This window comes from Taudactylus pleione, unplaced genomic scaffold (assembly GCF_031769625.1).
Source record: "Taudactylus pleione unplaced genomic scaffold, aTauple2 ptg000242l, whole genome shotgun sequence".
Lineage (NCBI taxonomy): Eukaryota > Metazoa > Chordata > Amphibia > Anura > Myobatrachidae > Taudactylus > Taudactylus pleione.
Window position 1 is genome coordinate 6536763 of NW_028284644.1, and position 19250 is coordinate 6556012.

General features: G+C 38.8%; 1 protein-coding gene across 1 annotated transcript; it reads right to left on the reverse strand.

Annotated features, from left to right (window-relative positions):
- Nucleotides 1-5174: 5174 nt before the first annotated feature.
- On the reverse strand, nt 5175-18434 carry LOC148516730 (uncharacterized). Its single transcript, XM_088479627.1, has 3 exons — nt 18265-18434; nt 17769-18233; nt 5175-5178 (listed from the first exon to the last, which is right to left on the reverse strand). Exons 1-3 carry the CDS (start codon nt 18432-18434, stop codon nt 5175-5177), a joined length of 639 nt encoding a protein of 212 aa, XP_088335753.1.
- Between the last annotated feature and the right edge of the window lie 816 nt (nt 18435-19250).

Below are 19250 nucleotides of genomic sequence, written 5' to 3' on the forward strand. Positions count from 1 at the left end.
GTACATCATAATCTCTAACATCAGTCTACCTAAGATCAATGTTGAAAAAAACTCCTAATGATTAAATTCATAGATCATGTTGTACAATAAAACCCGTATTGAAGAATTGGGCTGGGCATATATAATCTATCATCCTTGCCATACCTCATATAATACATATCAAAGATGGACATGGAAGTTCCACAGAGACAGATAACTGACACATAAGTGGATCTTCCACATGAGTTCACCCTTAATTAATGACTTATGACATCCTCACTTGGACATATCAGCCCTCATGAACCTAAAACAATCGATTACCCATTATTAAATTGAATATACAATTCTCTAATGAGCAAAGGAATCAAAATCGATAATCTCATTGAGGCCATCTGGATATAAGGTACGAAGCCTAAATATCCAGAAAGCCTCCTGGGAGCAAAGCTGTCTATAGCGATTGCCTCCTCTATTGCTCTTCGCAATTGTTCTAACACCAGTGACTGATAGACCTTGAGGATTCCCATTATGTACATCACTGAAATGGCGGGAGACACTATGAGATTGGAACCTTTTAAGAATGTTGAGCCTATGCTCCCTGAATCTGGTCTTAAGTGTACGAATGGTTCTCCCCACGTACTACAGGCCACAAGGGCACTGCAGTACGTAGATACAATAGCTGGAATCGCAGTTAATAAAGTCCAAAATTGGAAATCTATCTTTATTGGAATATGATATTATTGTACCCATATGATTAGATATGAAATCACAGGTCAAACATCTATTTTTACCACATCTAAAACATCCCTTCAACCTCGACAACCAAGATTGGTTATTCTTTAAACCAACTTTAGTGTCCTTCCTCAGACCACTTGGGGCCAAGTGTGTTCTGAGGTTGTTATTCCTCCTGAACCCAATACGTGGTTTGTCTTTTAAGATATTATTTAATAAGTTGTCTTGTTTCAAAATATTGAAATTGGAATTCAAGGTGTTCTTAATCTGTGAGGATTTATTTAGATACAGAACAAAGATTAGAAGTTAAAGTTTGTACATTACTCTGTTTCTTATGGGGTAATAATTCTGATCTGTCTTGATTGTAACTACTTGCATATGCCTTATCTAAGATTTCGGAGGGATAACCTCTAATAGCGAAATCATTATACATGCATTTAGCTTGCTCCTCAAAACTATTGATGGAAGAACAATTGCGCCTAATTCGGTTAAATTGATTTAGGGGGATGTTTTGTAACCATGGTCTGTGATGTCCACCAGAGACATTTAAAAAATGATTAGTATCCACTGCTTTCTTATAATTTTTTGTAGATATAGTGGAGCCCTCCGAGAAAACAGTAATATCCAAAAAATCCACCGAATTGTGATTCAAATTGTGTGAAAACTTCAAATTCCAGTCATTCAAATTCAGAAAAGAAATGAAATCCAGTGCTAAGTGTTCACCCCCATCCCAAATAATAAATAGATCATCTATATAACGGCCATAGAACACTAGGTTCGTTCCAAATGGTCCATTCCAAATAAATCGATCTTCGAATCTGCCCATATATAAATTGGCAAAGCTTGGAGCGAACCTAGTGCCCATGGCAGTTCCCATCACCTCTAGATAAAATAAATCCTCAAATGTGAAATAATTATGTGTTAAAATAAAAGTGATGGAATCAAGAAGAAACTGTTTCAAACCTGGTGTTATTTTTTCATCTGTTTCAAAGACAGTGAGCCACCGATTGTACACCCCGATCATGGGGAATGTGTGTGTACAATGCCTGTACATCAAGTGTCAAAAATAAATATTGTTGTTTCCATGAAATATCTCTAATAGTGTTAAGAATATGCATAGTATCTCTTATATGAGATTTTAATTTAACAACATATTTTTGCAGACAGGGATGAAGTGAATAATTAGACTAACTAATTTTTTACTAAAATGTTTTATTTATTTTTAATGTTTGTTGTTTGTTATAAGTTAATATCGTCATGAGCTCCATGCATATAGAACAAAGGTATATATTTTCGATATGCATATTAAGACAATGGTTGATGTTATATTTTTTTATATATATGTAATGATTTTGTAACATTTTTGAGAGAAATATATACTAGTGCAAGGACTTTCATATTGGAGAACAAAATTACTGCCTCCAGGATTCCAGGTGCAATGCACCTGGGAGTAATGAGCAATTTGAGTCATGATCCAATGAAAAGCCTTCTTGCGCTTTATAAACCCAACTGAAATATCTGACAGTCACTCTTTGAAAAAGCCCCCATTGTAAGGGGCGAAATGCGTCAGTACTGCACCCATTCTAAGGTGTAATATGCATACGGATGCTCCATATCGGATGTACCATCTCCGCACCTCAACAGCCATTTCCTGTTCTGCTGAGCGGTATTCCAGGCAATACATGGAGGTGACTTTAAATTGGCTTTAACCCGGCAAGTATAGCGGGCTGCACAGCCACCAAGGGAGACAGTAGCAATTGCTGAGGCAACATCAACCCTCATCTGGCACCCGCCGACAGTCTCTGGGAAAGCCGTCCTCCTCCAAACACCGCAGCGCTGTACAGCCTAATAGGCCTAATAGGCTATGGACAGGTATCATTGATTTACAGCGACATCTGATCAGACCAATTGCACTTGACACATTATTTCCATATATTTTTTTTTTCCTTTCTTTTTTTCTGGACATTAGTTTAATATAATATATCAGGTGCTCATCAATTACTCCAATTCAGATTGCACAAGATACTCAAATGCACTATTTATTCAAGTAGTATTTTTTATTTAGTTTTATATGCTCATTAGAGTTTTACTCTTGCAATTTAAAAGACAGTGTATTTGACAATTGAAAGTTTGTTTTTTATTAATTGAAACATATATATTTTTATAATAAAAGGGTGTATTTTTATATGTTTGGAGCCATGGCAGTTTTTTGATGCATGTGAATCCTGCGATCTAAGCACTAATAAGGCATATTAGCGCAGTCTGTGAATAATTCATGTTTTGTCTTTTTTTGGGTATTCACAAAGCCCATAGTTTAAGACTTGCTGCTTCAATTTAATTAATTACAGACATCTGTGTATTTAATTGAATTTATTTATTATTTTCCTGATAAGTGCCAGTATCATTAGTTTGTTGGTTGTATCTTATTAATTGTGTGGATCCTAGGCAGCTATTAATTCATTATTTGATTAATTTGTTAGCTCTCAAATTTACTATAGAGTTATTATTGAGTAATCTATTACATAATTAACAAATTGGCCTTGTTTGTGAGATGGCAGAGTTCACATGCTTCAATGATCATCTAACTAGAAGGGAACAACATATTAATGGTATTGATATGACTGATATTCATGAGGTTACAATGGAACCAGATATAGAAATGACAAAAGTTTTTTAAAATTGGAACAGCTATTAAAGGACGAAATGTGCCATTGGTGGGACAGCGTTTCTTTGGGTAAATACATATCTAAGAAACAAATTCCCAGAGGTTTAAGAATTTTTAAATCTATGTCTATACTGGATGACCCAACTCTGACTGAACAATGGTTTAATACACTAGACGAGTGTTCTTTTAAATTAATGGAATTATTAATAATCTATAGAGATAAAAGGTAAAAGAAACCGTATGTAAAATTGAGGAAACCAAAAATACATTACTTAAATTTAAAGATATGCCCCGATTTGATGAAAGAGAGAAAATTAAAAAAAAAAGAAAGTTGAAAATTTCGAGTGAGAATTATCTCAAATAAGAATAGAAAGTCTATTAGAGATAATCATGACTACAAAGAGGGACTGGTTAGAAATTATAAGAAGAAAAATATAGCTCAATATAATGAAGATTCGTCCCCAGACCCTACTAATGAGCAACAACTGACTGTAATTAACAAACATGACAAGAAATGGAGATCAGGTAATACAGATCAATTTAGATCGAAATACAATAGGACCAATTCTCCAAGAAGTAATGATAATGGTCAGCTAAACTCATACTCTCAACATCAGTCACACACCAGTGGAAAAAGACCTTTGTTTCAGTATAGAAGGAAATCGAATTCAGGCAACGATTTTTTAGGGGAAAGCCCATCAACAAGGAGGTTCACCCAGTTAAATCGCTATGCTCCTCTTGCGCACAATGCCCCAAATGTTCCAGAGAAATAGAGGAACCAGAGGAGGTAGAAAATTACGTAAGAAGACAACGCGTCAGATAAGTCATAAGGGTATTTTTAACCTCACAGGAAAAACACTAAGTGAAGCCCAAATTACATTGTTAAGTAAAGGTCTCAACTATGCTCCAAGTAAGGACCCCAATTTATTCGAATTGTTTGTGGATTTAAACCAATTTGTTCGGTCACTTTGCCGCAAAAAGTATTTTTCCTCAAAAAATATTAAAGATAAAAATATTGAAGGTAACCCCATATTATTTGATAAATCTGATGAGGAAATCATCACTATTCTGGAAGAACTTAGTGAAAAGAGTCATCCAATGGATGAGGACTTAATGCCTTATCAATCCCTATTTGATGTAAATAGACATGGCTTTGATGAAATAAGGAAAAGTCAATTTAAGAGAAAGAGTAGTTTTTTTCCACTTCAACACAAATCCAGTATGATACTCTTCTTTTACAAAAAGACTCTCAATGACTTTGAAAAAATTTGCTCTAAGAAAAGTCAATGGTCTAATTTAACTAAAGCAAAAAGATTTGCGTTGAAGACTCTGGAAAAGGATTTATCCATAGTTATACGAAGTGCGGATAAGGGAGGGGGAGTGGTCTTGATGACAAGAGAATATTATCTACAAGAGGCATCAAGCCAACTCAGTGACACCTGCTTTTACCACACTTTGCCGAGTGATCCTACACAAATCTTCCAAACCCAACTTAAACAATTACTAGATGGAGCCCTCCGAGATGACACTATTTCCAAGAATGAATATTCTTTTTTTGTTTTTGGACTTTCCTATCACACCTATCTGGTATAGGGTCCCTCACTTCTAATTTATCACAGTTTATAGATTTTTTTCTGCAAAAATATGTTGTTAAATTAAAATCTCATATAAGAGATACTATGGATATTCTTAACACTATTAGAGATATTTCATGGAAACAACAATATTTATTTTTGACACTTGATGTACAGGCATTGTACACACACATTCCCCATGATCGGGGTGTACAATCGGTGGCTCACTATCTGAAAACAGATGAAAAAATAACACCAGGTTTGAAACAATTTCTTCTTGATTCCATCACTTTTATTTTAACACATAATTATTTCACATTTGAGGATTTATTTTATCTAGAGTGATGGGCACTAGGTTCGCTCCAAGCTTTGCCAATTTATATATGGGCAGATTTGAAGATCGATTTATTTGGAATGGACCATTTGGAGCGAACCTAGTGTTCTATGGCCGTTATATAGATGATCTATTTATTATTTGGGATGGGGTGAACACTTAGCACTGGATTTCATTTCTTTTCTGAATTTGAATGACTGGAATTTGAAGTTTTCACACAATTTGAATCACAATTCGGTGGATTTTTGGATATTACTGTTTTCTCGGAGGGCTCCACTGTAGTTACAAAAAATTATAAGAAAGCAGTAGATACTAATCATTTTTTACATTTCTCTAGTGGACATCACAGACCATGGTTACAAAACATCCCCCTAAATCAATTTAACCAGATTAGGCGCAATTGTTCTTCCATCAATAGTTTTGAGGATCAAGCTAAATGCATGTATAATGATTTCGCTATTAGAGGTTATCCCTCCGAAATCCTAGATAAGGCATATGCAAGTAGTTACAATCAAGACATATCAGAATTATTGGTACCCCATAAGAAAAAGAGTAATGTACAAACTTTAACTTCTAATCTTTGTTTTGTATCTAAATACAATAATAAATCCTCACAGATTAGGAACAACTTGAATTCCAATTTCAATATTTTGAAACAAGACAACTTATTAAATAATATCTTAAAAGAGAAACCATGTATTGTGTTCAGGAGGAATAACAACCTCAGAACACACTTGGCCCCAAGTGGTCTGAGGAAGGACACTAAAGTTGGTTTAAAGAATAACCAATCTTGGTTGTCGAGGTTGAAGGGATGTTTTAGATGTGGTAAAAATAGATGTTTGACCTGTGATTTCATATCTAATCGTATGGGTACAATAATATCAGGTTAGAAATGAGGGCGATCTTTGAGTTGGGGACCCTTGATCCCAAGGGGCTCAATTTGGATTTTGAGGTCAAATGGTTTTTACCTTAAAGCCTTGTACAATCACTAGGTTTATTGGCAGTACTGAAGAACCATCTCATCCCAATTAATACAATGGTTTTCTGTCTTCGTTTATTTTACATTTATAGTTTTTATGACAAGTGGTTAGGTATTAATATTGGCTATAAAATACAGAGAGAAATAGATCATGACTTATCAGCCTTGTGTATTCGTATATTTGTATCCATATATGAAAGACTGAGCAGTGTTTTATATATCATTTCATCATGTTCATTGGGTCTTTGATATATTGAAAGAAAAAGGTATTTCCCCATTTATATTTATTTTATCTGTATTTATTTTTATAAATTTTTATTCTTCGTACTGAATGTTTTATATGTAGAGGAGGTATGGATGGATCCTTTTTTTCCCCATAACCTAATATTCCGTCTTTAATATTGGATCCTGTTACCAATTAGGGTCCTTTAATGATGGCTGAGACGTGCGGTTCAATGTTTAGTATGGAACATTGTATTCTATATTTAACTTCCAGCACCACGATGTGTAATTACATGTGACAACATAGCGGGTGCGTTCCAAAGGGTGGAACGCAAACAAGTATGGCCCTCCTACATCACTCCCGGTGAGGTACTTCCGCCGGAAGTGTACATACTCCACGAGGTGGAACGCAGAGGTTCGCGGCAATACACTTCCGCCGGAAGTGAATGCGTTCCACGGTGTGGAACGCATAGCCGCGATTTACCTCAAGAAAGTTTATAGTTTGAGATAAAAGTACGGATTAGCCATCCGCGTCAACCAGGGGGTTTAATTGAACCTTTATTGGAGAGACAACCTCCAGATACAGGCAGTATATAGGGATAGGGGTTTAATTGGAGAAACTCCGCCCCTTCCATTCTGTCAATTGCTGAAGGGGTATATAAAGGAGCACAGAGCAGCACACTACACCTACCTTGAAAAAGACCTACAGGGTCGAAACGCGTCGGTGTGTGCTGCTATTGTATATTTTATATTTTGGTGGGCAAGCTGTTTTCCAGTTGAAGCAGGTGCATACTGTATCACTCATCTGGAGAGTTGATTATACACATGTAACATCTGTATATCTGTTTCTTTCTGGGCTAATGGCCTGCCCTTTGGGCAAATAAATGCATTTGTAATTTTTTAACCATTCATTTGGGTGGATATCCATTTTTACTCGTAACGAAGTACAGAGGACAAGGTCGCTTCCACTAAAGATACCTTGATAAAGAGGACAACACTTGAACTACACGTGAGTACGGTACGCATGAAAGACTAAAGATACCTAGATACATCTTTACATCCCCATTGCCAAGTGAGTGGGGTACGTCCCCTAGAACTTATTATTATCGTTGGTGGGAGATCTAAAGAGAAGAATATATATATTTCTATATATGTCCATTTATTTGAAGAACTGTTATTCACCTCATTATGAACCTATAGTGGAAGATATGTAACTTTATCCTATCCATTTTATCGGATATACAGATATACCCATTGGGATTTTTTGTTTGTCTATTTTTTCTCTTTTATGTTTACCACCACGGAGTGAACTTGACCAATTAACAGAGGGAGCCAGGACCCCAAGAACAATGTCCAATCTGAAGACATAAGTGGTATATAAAATCATTGTCCCATTTTTTCATTCTTGTCATATCCCACAGCGCACCCCTCCGGGTTCCATCTTTAAGTTTTACAATAATATCATATTCCAATAAAGAGAGCTTTCCAATTTTGGACTTTATTAACTGCGATTCCAGCTATTGTATCTATGTACTGCAGTGCGCTTGTGGCCTGCAGTACTTGGGGAGAACCATTCGTACACTTAAGACCAGATTCAGGGAGCATAGGCTCAACATTCTTAAAAGGTTCCAATCTCATAGTGTCTCCCGCCATTTCAGTGATGTACATAATGGGAATCCTCAAGGACTATCAGTCACTGGTGTTAGAACAATTGCGAAGAGCAATAGAGGAGGCAGTCGCTATAGACAGCTTTGCTCCCAGGATGCTTTCTGGATATTTAGGCTTCGTACCTTATATCCAGATGACCACAATGAGACTATCAATTTTGAGTCCTTAGCTCACTAGAGATTTGTATATTCAATTTAATAATGGGTAATCGATTGTTTTAGGTTCATGAGGGCTTATATGTCCAAGTGAGGATGTCATATGTCATTAATTAAGGGTGAACTCATGTGGAAGATCCACTTATGTGTCAGTTATCTGTCTCTGTGGAACTTCCATGTCCATCGTTGGTATGTATTATATGAGGTATGGCAAGGATGATAGATTATATATGCCCAGCCCAATTCTTCAATACGGGTTTTATTATACAACATGATCTATGAATTTAATCATTAGGAGTTTTTTTCAACATTGATCTTAGGTAGACTGATGTTAGAGATTATGATGTACTTTGGAAGTTAGGTATTTAGTACCTGTGTACTTACATCCAATTTGCACAATTATGGGGGTTTATCATTGTTAGACTATTTTTATTAGAGATATGCAAGTTAGCATCTTATCATAAAGGTGAATTCATAATACAGTTATTATAACCATATAGTTAGATTTAGATTCATTAATTGGGTATAAAATGTTAAATTGAAATCAATATATGCATCCAGAGCCATTTTCAAGAGTTTAAGTAAGGAAGAAGATAAGCTCCAAGTTAGATGTATTTCCTCTGTGGTACAGAGGTAATGTACATTGATTAATGTTTGAAGGGTCCTATGTTCGAATCCTGGTTGGGGATAGAACTAATAATCAACAGATAACTTTTGCCCTTACATATAAGAATTCCTGAGATAGGGGTATTGTAGATGTGGAATTTTTATTGCAACTATTTCCAATCTATTCTTACTAATTGGGATCTATGTGACTGGTTATTAGTGATATGCAGCTAGACAACTGTGTGTCCATCATTGGGACATATATTCCTATAACAGCAACAAGTTTAATTTATATCAGTATATTGGTTGCCATATTATTACCATAGAGCTATTTGGTTATATCTAACTATTAGAATATAGAAGGTCATATCAATAATAACAATGATGTATATCTATATTAAGAAATTCACTATAAATATGAAACAAAAAATCTTTTCAGGAGCGATATGGGCTCTGATAGAGGCTAATAACAATGTATGAGGAAAAATATTTTGCACTGAGTGAACTGCCTCTATGGTGTAGAGGTAACGTCTAGTAATCAATGTCAGTAGGGTCCAAGGTTCGATTACCAGACAGGGATGAAGTGAATAATTAAACTAACTAATTTTTTACTAAAATTTTTTATTTATTTTTAATATGTATTGTTTGTTATAAGTTAATATCGTCATGAGCTCCTTGCATATAGAACAAAGATATATATTTTCGATATGCATATTAAGACAATGGTTGATGTTATATTTTTTGATATATATGTAATGATTTTGTTACATTTTTGAAAGAAATATATACTAGTGCAAGGACTTTCATATTGGAGAACAAAATTACTGCCTCCAGGATTCCAGGTGCAATGCACCTGGGAGTAATGAGCAATTTGAGTCATGATCCAATGGAAAGCCATCTTGTGCTTTATAAACCCAACTGAAATATCTGACAGTCACTCTTTGAAAAAGCCCCCATTGTAAGGGGCGAAATGCGTCAGGTGTAATTTGCATACGGATGCTCCATATTGGATGTACCATCTCCGCACCTCAACAGCCATTTCCTGTTCTGCTGAGCGGTATTCCAGGCAATACATGGAAGTGACTTTAAATTGGCTTTAACCCGGCAAGTATAGCGGGCTGCACAGCCACCAAGGGAGACAGTAGCAATTGCTGAGGCAACATCAACCCTCATCTGGCACCCGCCGACAGTCTCTGGGAAAGCCGTCCTCCTCCAAACACTGCAGCGCTGTACAGCCTAATAGGCCTAATAGGCTATGGACAGATATCATTGATTTACAGCGACATCTGATCAGACCAATTGCACTTGACACATTATTTCCATATATTTATTTTTTTTCCTTTCTTTTTTTCTGGACATTAGTTTAATATAATATATCAGGTGCTCATCAATTACTCCAATTCAGATTGCACAAGATACTCAAATGCACTATTTATTCAAGTAGTATTTTTTATTTAGTTTTATATGCTCATTAGAGTTTTACTCTTGCAATTTAAAAGACAGTGTATTTGACAATTGAAAGTTTGTTTTTTATTAATTGAAACATATATATTTTTATAATAAAAGGGTGTATTTTTATATGTTTGGAGCAATGGCAGTTTTTTGATGCATGTGAATCCTGCGATCTAAGCACTAATAAGGCATATTAGCGCAGTCTGTGAATAATTCATGTTTTGTCTTTTTTTGGGTATTCACAAAGCCCATAGTTTAAGACTTGCTGCTTCAATTTAATTAATTACAGACATCTGTGTATTTAATTGAATTTATTTATTATTTTCCTGATAAGCGCCAGTATCATTAGTTTGTTGGTTGTATCTTATTAATTGTGTGGATCCTAGGCAGCTATTAATTCATTATTTGATTAATTTGTTAGCTCTCAAATTTACTATAGAGTTATTATTGAGTAATCTTTTACATAATTAACAAATTGGCCTTGTTTGTGAGATGGCAGAGTTCACATGCTTCAATGATCATCTAACTAGAAGGGAACAACATATTAATGGTATTGATATGACTGATATTCATGAGGTTACAATGGAACCAGATATAGAAATGACAAAAGTTTTTTAAAATTGGAACAGCTATTAAAGGACGAAATGTGCCATTGGTGGGACAGCGTTTCTTTGGGTAAATACATATCTAAGAAACAAATTCCCAGAGGTTTAAGAATTTTTAAATCTATGTCTATACTGGATGACCCAACTCTGACTGAACAATGGTTTAATACACTAGACGAGTGTTCTTTTAAATTAATGGAATTATTAATAATCTATAGAGATAAAAGGTAAAAGAAACCGTATGTAAAATTGAGGAAACCAAAAATACATTACTTAAATTTAAAGATATGCCCCGATTTGATGAAAGAGAGAAAATTAAAAAAAAAAGAAAGTTGAAAATTTCGAGTGAGAATTATCTCAAATAAGAATAGAAAGTCTATTAGAGATAATCATGACTACAAAGAGGGACTGGTTAGAAATTATAAGAAGAAAAATATAGCTCAATCAGGAACATATAATGAAGATTCGTCCCCAGACCCTACTAATGAGCAACAACTGACTGTAATTAACAAACATGACAAGAAATGGAGATCAGGTAATACAGATCAATTTAGATCGAAATACAATAGGACCAATTCTCCAAGAAGTAATGATAATGGTCAGCTAAACTCATACTCTCAACATCAGTCACACACCAGTGGAAAATAACCTTTGTTTCAGTATAGAAGGAAATCGAATTCAGGCAACGATTTTTTAGGGGAAAGCCCATCAACAAGGAGGTTCACCCAGTTAAATCGCTATGCTCCTCTTGCGCACAATTCCCCAAACGTTCCCGAGAAATAGAGGAACCAGAGGAGGTAGAAAATTACGTAAGAAGACAACACGTCAGATAAGTCATAAGGGTATTTTTAACCTCACAGGAAAAACACTAAGTGAAGCCCAAATTACACTGTTAAGTAAAGGTCTCAACTATGCTCCAAGTAAGGACCCCAATTTATTTGAATTGTTTGTGGATTTAAACCAATTTTTTAGGTCACTTTGCCGCAAAAAGTATTTTGCCTCAAAAAATATTAAAGATAAAAATATTGAAGGTAACCCCATATTATTTGATAAATCTGATGAGGAAATCATCACTATTCTGGAAGAACTTAGTGAAAAGAGTCATCCAATGGATGAGGACTTAATGCCTTATCAATCCATATTTGATGGATTTTTTATTTAGTTTTATATGCTCATTAGAGTTTTACTGTTGCAATTTAAGAGACAGTATATTTGACAATTGAATGTTTGTTTTTTATTAATTGAAATATATATATTTTTATAATAAAAGGGTGTATTTTTATATGTTTGGAGCCATGATTGTTTTTTGATGCATGTGAATCCTGCGATCTAAGCACTAATACGGCGTATTAGCAAAGTCTGTGAATAATTCATGTTCTGTCTTTTTTTGGGTATTCACAAAGCCCATAGTTTAAGACTTGCAGCTTCAATTTAATTAATTAATTACAGACATCTGTGTATTTGATTGAATTTATTTATTATTTTCCTGATAAGCGCCAGTATCATTAGTTTGTTGGTCACAATAATCTATACCATGAGGCATTGGGACACTCTTCATTCTTTGTTCAGTACGGTCTGCATCCAGTGTTACCTGTGTTACCGGTCCTTCAATCAGTATCCCCTCCAGCCGTACATGGTACAGTGAATCGATTCTTTAGGATCTGCAAAATGGTAAAAAGGAATTTATGCAAAACCTCTTCTAGGTACAAGTTGTTTGCAGATAGGAAAAGGAGGAGAGGTCCGGTGCTGGGCCCTGGTGATAAAGTCTGGTTGTCAACCAAATATATGAGATTAAGAGTTCCAACAATGAAATCCGCTCCCAGATTCATTGGCCCATTCCAGATTTTACAAGTGATTAATCCAGTAGCATATTGTTTGAAACTTCTGAATACTCTAAGAATACCTAATGCGTTTCACGTGTCTCTTCTCAAGCCTTTGGTACTTAATCATTTCTCAACTCCTTGCAGTCCTCCCCCTTCAATTTTGGTAGACCATCAGGAGGAATATGAAGTGAAACAAATTCTGGACTCTAGGGTTTCTAGTGGAGCTGTTCAGTTTTTGGTGGATTGGAGGGGGTATGGTCCTGAGGCACGCTGCTGGGTCAAGGCCTCAGACATTCATGCTCCTCAACTTCTTCGGAAGTTCCACAGGAAGTTTCCTAGCAAACCATTTGTGGGGTGTTCGGTGCCCACACTTAGAGGGGGGGGTAATGTAACAGTGCACTGGACACCGGCTATTACTTAACGGGTCCAGCAGCACTGGAACCTCCGTCGTCGGCGAGCAACGTGTGGGAAGTCCCTGGTGCCCGCTGCCGTGACATACGCTCCAGGTCCCCCTCGCGGTGGTACTGCAACTACAGGTGTCCGCGGCTCTCCTAGAAGCACGTGCGCTGACCTGCAAAATAATTTAAAGGGACAGGCGCGCCAAATGTGAAGTCAGGTTTGGCGCAAGATTTGAACTTCTCCCTATAAAAGGGAGTCTCTGGCACCAGACAGGTGCCAGAGTATAGGCTCATTACCATACTCCAGCACTCCGTGCATATCCTGATTATTGATCCTGACCTTGGCTTTGTTTGTGACTCCGATTCTGTTTGATCCCTGGTTCTGCGTTGATATCTGGTTCTGACCTCGGCTATTCCCTGTGACCCGTTTACACCTGCTCCCTGGTACCATCTCATCTGTTTGGTTTTGACCTGGCTTGTTGACTACGCTAAAGTCTCCTGCACTTCATCCAAAGTTCACCAGCACCTGTATAGGGAAACCTAACCTGTGGGTCACGACCTGTGTGTCGGACGCAGCCAAGTCCATACCTTCTTGCAAGGGGCCCTGGTTAATAACGCCGGCACATGAGACTCCTCACCCCAGGAATAGGTCTAGCCAATTCCCTGTATACGGGTTGCATCCAGAATCCATCCGAGAGTTGCGACACCTTCATAGATTCACTATATAATTGCATCCCTTATTATAGTCCACACATTACCTCACATATTTTCTCTTTCTTCACTTTCACATCCTCCTAACCCTAGACCAACTTTCCTGTGTGACTGGATCATACAGCCTACCAAGAACCTCGGTAATCTGGCTGGACCAATATGCAATACATAGCACCTACCCTTGTGTATCAATGCCTATTTCCCTATAGATAGTAAACTTGTGAGCAGGGCCCTCTTACGTCTATGTCTGTCTGTTATTACCCAGTTTTGTTCTATCACCGTTGTTTCCAGTTGTAAAGGCAAATAAATTATGCTGCGCTGTATAAGAACTGCTAATAAATAAATAATGAGGAGGAGTTGCTGCATTATGTCTGTATATAAGTTGCACAGCTTCACAATGGGCGATCCTCTCTTAGTCCCCCCCTCTAACAGATTCTTGATTAAGCTTATATGGTGGTGGAGTATGGGAGGAGATGTTGTGGATAAGGGGCCTATTTGTTTTCTTTTGAAAAAGCCTTTCAAGAAGATCGTGAAAGCAACACGTACTGTATGTGCAGGCAGCTCGCTACACTTTTTTCTCGGAGTCAGGGAGATCATCACTATTTCAGGGAGTCTACCAGACATTCAGGGAGAGTCTTTAAGTTTGAGAATGGAGGTGTTGTGTGTTGCGTGTGTGTGTTTGGAGGGGGGAGAGTTAGCTAAAGTGAATGCATCATATTGATTAGAGATGTGCGCTGACCCCCGTGTTCTGGTTTTGGATCTGGATCTCCCCCTGGTTTTGGATCTGGATTGGTATTGCCAAAACCTCACCTCCGTGTTTTGTTTTCGTGTTTTGGTTTTGGATCTGGATTTTTTCTTAAAAAAAAAAAAGCTAAAATCACATAAAATTGGCCTTTTTTTTGTTCCTACAGTATTAATAACCTCAATAACATTTATTTCCCAGTCATTTCCAATAAATTTTGACCACCTCACAATTTTTTTGACCACCGTACAGATCACAATATTGATTTTTTTTTTATCTAGTTAAAGGGCCAAAAGTTTGCATCCAGTTTGCTGGCTCAAAACTGATTGATATAATTATTAATAGAGTTGAGGACTGTGCAAAGATGATGGTTGGGATACCCTTGAGGATTGAATAATTGATAGTTGATGAAGCCCCTGGCTGCAAAATTGATAATAAATTAATTAAAAAATAATTCATTGGTGCAGCTCCGGGCTGTATAATTAATAATAAAAATAAATTAATTGGTGCAGTCCCTATCTGTAAATGATAATAAATTAATTAAAAAACAAATAATTGGTTCCTAAACCAACCATAACATTCATTTAAAATGTCAGGCAGCAATGCCCCAACCAGCACATAATAGAAAGGAAAAAGGTGCAAGATGGAATAGACCTTGAGGCCCTCCCACCCACCATTATGTTGTATATGAAACAGAACATTCACAGTTTAACAAACCAATCATTTCAGCGACAAGGACTGCCAATTGTGGCTGAAATGATTGTTTTGTTTGGACCCCCATAAAACAAGCTGCCAATGTGCTTTGGACATGGAAATGAAAATGATCCCATAAAGAAACTGGCTTTACATTACAAGTTGTCGTCGTCCTCGTCATCCCCATCAGTGTGTACATCCTCTTCTTCACACAATATTAATTCATCCCCATTGGACCCACCAAAGGCGCCTCTGTAATTTTTTTATGTAATTGTTGGTAGAGGTCTTCCTCGTGGAATTTGTAATTCATTTTAATGAACATCATCTATTCCACATTTTGAGGAAGTAAATTCCTATGCCAATCACTGACAAGGTTGCCAGCTGCACTGAAAACTCTTTCGGAGTACACACTGGAGGGTGGGCAACTTAAGTAATGCAAAGCCAGTTTGTGTATGGGACTCCAAATTGCCTCTTTTTCCTGCCAGTACTGAAAGGGACTGTCTGACATGCCTATTAGGATATTATCTCTGAAATAGTCCTCCACCATTCTGTGAATGGAGACCGTATCACACATAGTCACGGTAGAAGACATGTCACTAGTAGGCAGTTCTCTCAGGCTCGACCAGATGTAATTTTTTGGTGACTGATTTGCATGACCAGCAGGCATTCTGTAAGGAAAAGTTAGTTTTTTCCTGGCAGCTGCAGAAACTGAAGGAGGTGATGATGGCGTTTCACGTGCGGCTGCAGCTGACAATTTTTTTACCAACGGCTCTTTGCATAGTTTTAGATTTTGGTATGTTGGAAAATATCTCACAAGGTAGGACTTAAACCTAGGATCCAGAATGGTTGCCAAAATATGTTTTTCAGATTTCAATAGATTGACTACTCTTGGATCCTGGTGAAGTGAATCAAGGGCTTGATCCATCAGTGCAACATACCTTGCGCAATCACTCTGTTTCAGTTCCTCCTTCAGTTTCTCCAGCTGTTTTTGCAAAAGTCTGATGAGGGGAATGACCTGACTCAAACTGGCAGTGTCTGAACTAACTTCACGTGTGGCAAGTTCAAAGGGTTTGAGAACCTTGCACAACACGGAATTTATTCTCCACTGCACTTGAGTAAGGTGCATTCCCCCTCCATGGCCTATGTCATAGGCCATTGTATATCCCTGGATGGCCTTTTGCAGGTCCTCCATCCGCTGAAGCATATAGACGGTAGAATTCCACCTAGTTACTACCTCTTTCTTCAGCTGATGGCTGTTATGATTCCTGGAGGGAATTGATGGTAAATATAGAGCCAACTGATGACAGCCTTGAGGGCTGGTAGTGGCCTTTATAGTCGTGGCCAAGAGACTGGTGATGTGAAGCAGCCGTTGGGCTGTTGGAGCAGCCCTGGGAGGTGATTGTGGCCTTTATAGTCATCCAAGGGACTGGTGATGTGAAGCAGCCTTGGGGCTGTTGGAGCAGGCTTGGAGGCTGGTTGTGGCCTTTATAGTCGTGGCAAAGGGGCTGATGGTGTAAAGCAGCCGTTGGGCTGTTGGAGCAGCCCTGGGGGCTGATTGTGGCCTTTATAGTCATCCAAGGGACTGGTGATGTGAAGCAGCCTTGGGGCTGTTGGAGCAGGCTTGGAGGCTGATTGTGGCCTTTATAGTCGTGGCCAAGGGACTGGTGATGTGAAGCAGCCTTTGTGATGCTGACACTCGTGTCAGGTATGCAACAGAACGTGGGGCTGCTACCAGTGCCACCAGGATGACACTGGCGACGGCGTGCTTAATAGCGCACCTGGAACACAGAGTTGCTACAAGTGCCGCTGGGATGACACTGGCGATGGTGTGCAAGGTTGTGTACCTGGAACGCTGAGCTGCTACCAGTGCCGTCGGGATGACACTGGCGACGATGTGCTAAGTAGCACACCTGGAACACAGAGCTGCTACCAGTGCCACCGGGATGACACTGGCAATGGTGTGCGAGGTTGCGCACCTGGAACGCAGAGCTGCTACCAGTGCCGCCGGGATGACACTGGCCACCGGATGATGACAGACACTTCTGGGATAGGAAGTGCACCGTGCTGCCCAGATGGTACAAGCAGCACGTGTGGATGAGGTGCAGGTGGAGCCGCCTGGATGGAGTAAACAGCACACATGAAACACAGCTGGACTGACTCAGGAACTCGACTGACAAGCAGGAGACAGGAACCAGAAGTACAAAAAAACTTCCATCACCGGCATGGAGTGCTGGGCTGGCTGGAATTCATCAGAGACAGAGTCCAATCAAAGCAAGTCTCCCTTAATGACAGATTATTGAGCACCTGTGCTGTGTTCAGGCAGAAGAATCAATGTGCACCTGATGCTGCACACCGACAGGCAGTAATTAATGCTGTGACTCAAGCTGGAAACTGCAGATCCTAACAGTACCCCCCCTTGAGGAACCCCTAGACCCTGGTTTGTCTTGAAAGTTCTCAAAGAATCTTCTCAGCAATGTAGGAGCATGCAAAGATCTTTCCGGAATCCAGGAGCGCTCCTCCAGTCCATATCCCTTCCAGTGGACCAGGAATTGAAGGCCTCCTTGTGAGAGTCTGGAATCTAGAATTTCTTCCACCACAAATTCTTGGTGTCCTCGGACCAAGATGGGTGAGGGTCTTGCTGGCCATCTAGAGCTGTACCTGAGGGATGAAGAGACCGGCTTGAGCAGAGAGCAGTGAAAGGTGTTATTGATTCTGAGGTTAACAGGAAGCTTCAGATGAAAGGCCACAGGATTGACTCGGGAGGTGATTCTAAATGGCCCAATAAACCTGGGACCCAACTTAGGAGACTGCTGGTGGATGTTGATATTTCTGGAGGACAGCCACACCAAATCTCCTACTTTGAAGTTACACGGTTGACGATGCTTATCTGGACAAAGTCTTGGCACGACAGGATGATTTAATCAGACACTGGCGAACCTTTCTCCAAACTAAGCATAGCCTTGCAACTGATGTGGAGGATGGAATATCAGTTGAAACTGTCTCAAAGGAGTTTGCTCTAGGGTGCAACCCAGAATTACAGAAGAAAGGTGACACAGATGATGAGGAGTGACAGGAATTGTTGAAAGCGAACTCCGCCATGGGAAGAAGGGACACCCAGTCATTCTGGTACTTGGAGATGAATAATCAAAGGTACTGCTCCAGAGACTGGTTTACCCGTTCTGTCTGCCCGTCAAGCTGTGGATGGTATGCAGATGACAGGCTGATGTTGATACCTAGGGTGGAGCAGAAATTCTTCCAGAACTGTGCCACAAATTGTGTCCCTCAATCAGAGACGATGTCAATGGGTAAGCCATGGAGTCTGGAAACATGAAGCATGAATAAGTAAGACAAGCAGATGGAAACTTGGTGAGACTAACAAAATGCACCGTCTTGCTAAAATGGTCCGCAATCGTCCAGATAACAGAGCAACGGGAGGAGGGTGGGAGGTCTACGAAGAAATCCATGGCAATATGGGTCCACGGTTTGGAAGAAGTAGGAAGAGGAAGCAGGAGACCAGGAGTAGCTGTACGAGGAAACTTGTTTCGAGCACAGATGTCACATGCTAACACAAACTCCCGGACATCTTGACCCATAGACTGCCACCCTACTGAATGAGACAGCAACTCAACCGTCTTAGTAATGTGCCTGGATGCCCGGATGATTTGAAAGAATGAAACTCAAGCAGAACCGCCTTCCGAAATCTCTCTGGAACAAACAGGACCCCTTGTGGCATCCCTGCTGGAGCCTTCAACTGACAGGCACAAATGAGATCTGCTAGATTTCTGGTTACAGCAAATGGATGTTAGAAGTGGGAACAATGGTATTATCCAAGACAATGTTCGGCTGAACAGGTTGGAAACCGCTTTTAAGTTCTTGGAGCCGGGCCGGATCGAGATAACATAATTGAAACAGGTG

Bases quoted from the DNA above. Each gene is read 5' to 3' on its own strand.
- LOC148516730 (XM_088479627.1), bottom strand. From the start codon at position 18,434: ATGGCGGAGTTCGCTTTCAACAATTCCTGTCACTCCTCATCATCTGTG. The intron at 18,234-18,264 runs GTGTCTGATTAA...TGTCGTGCCAAG, and splicing joins GTTTGGAGAAAGGTTCGCCA to ACTTTGTCCAGATAAGCATC.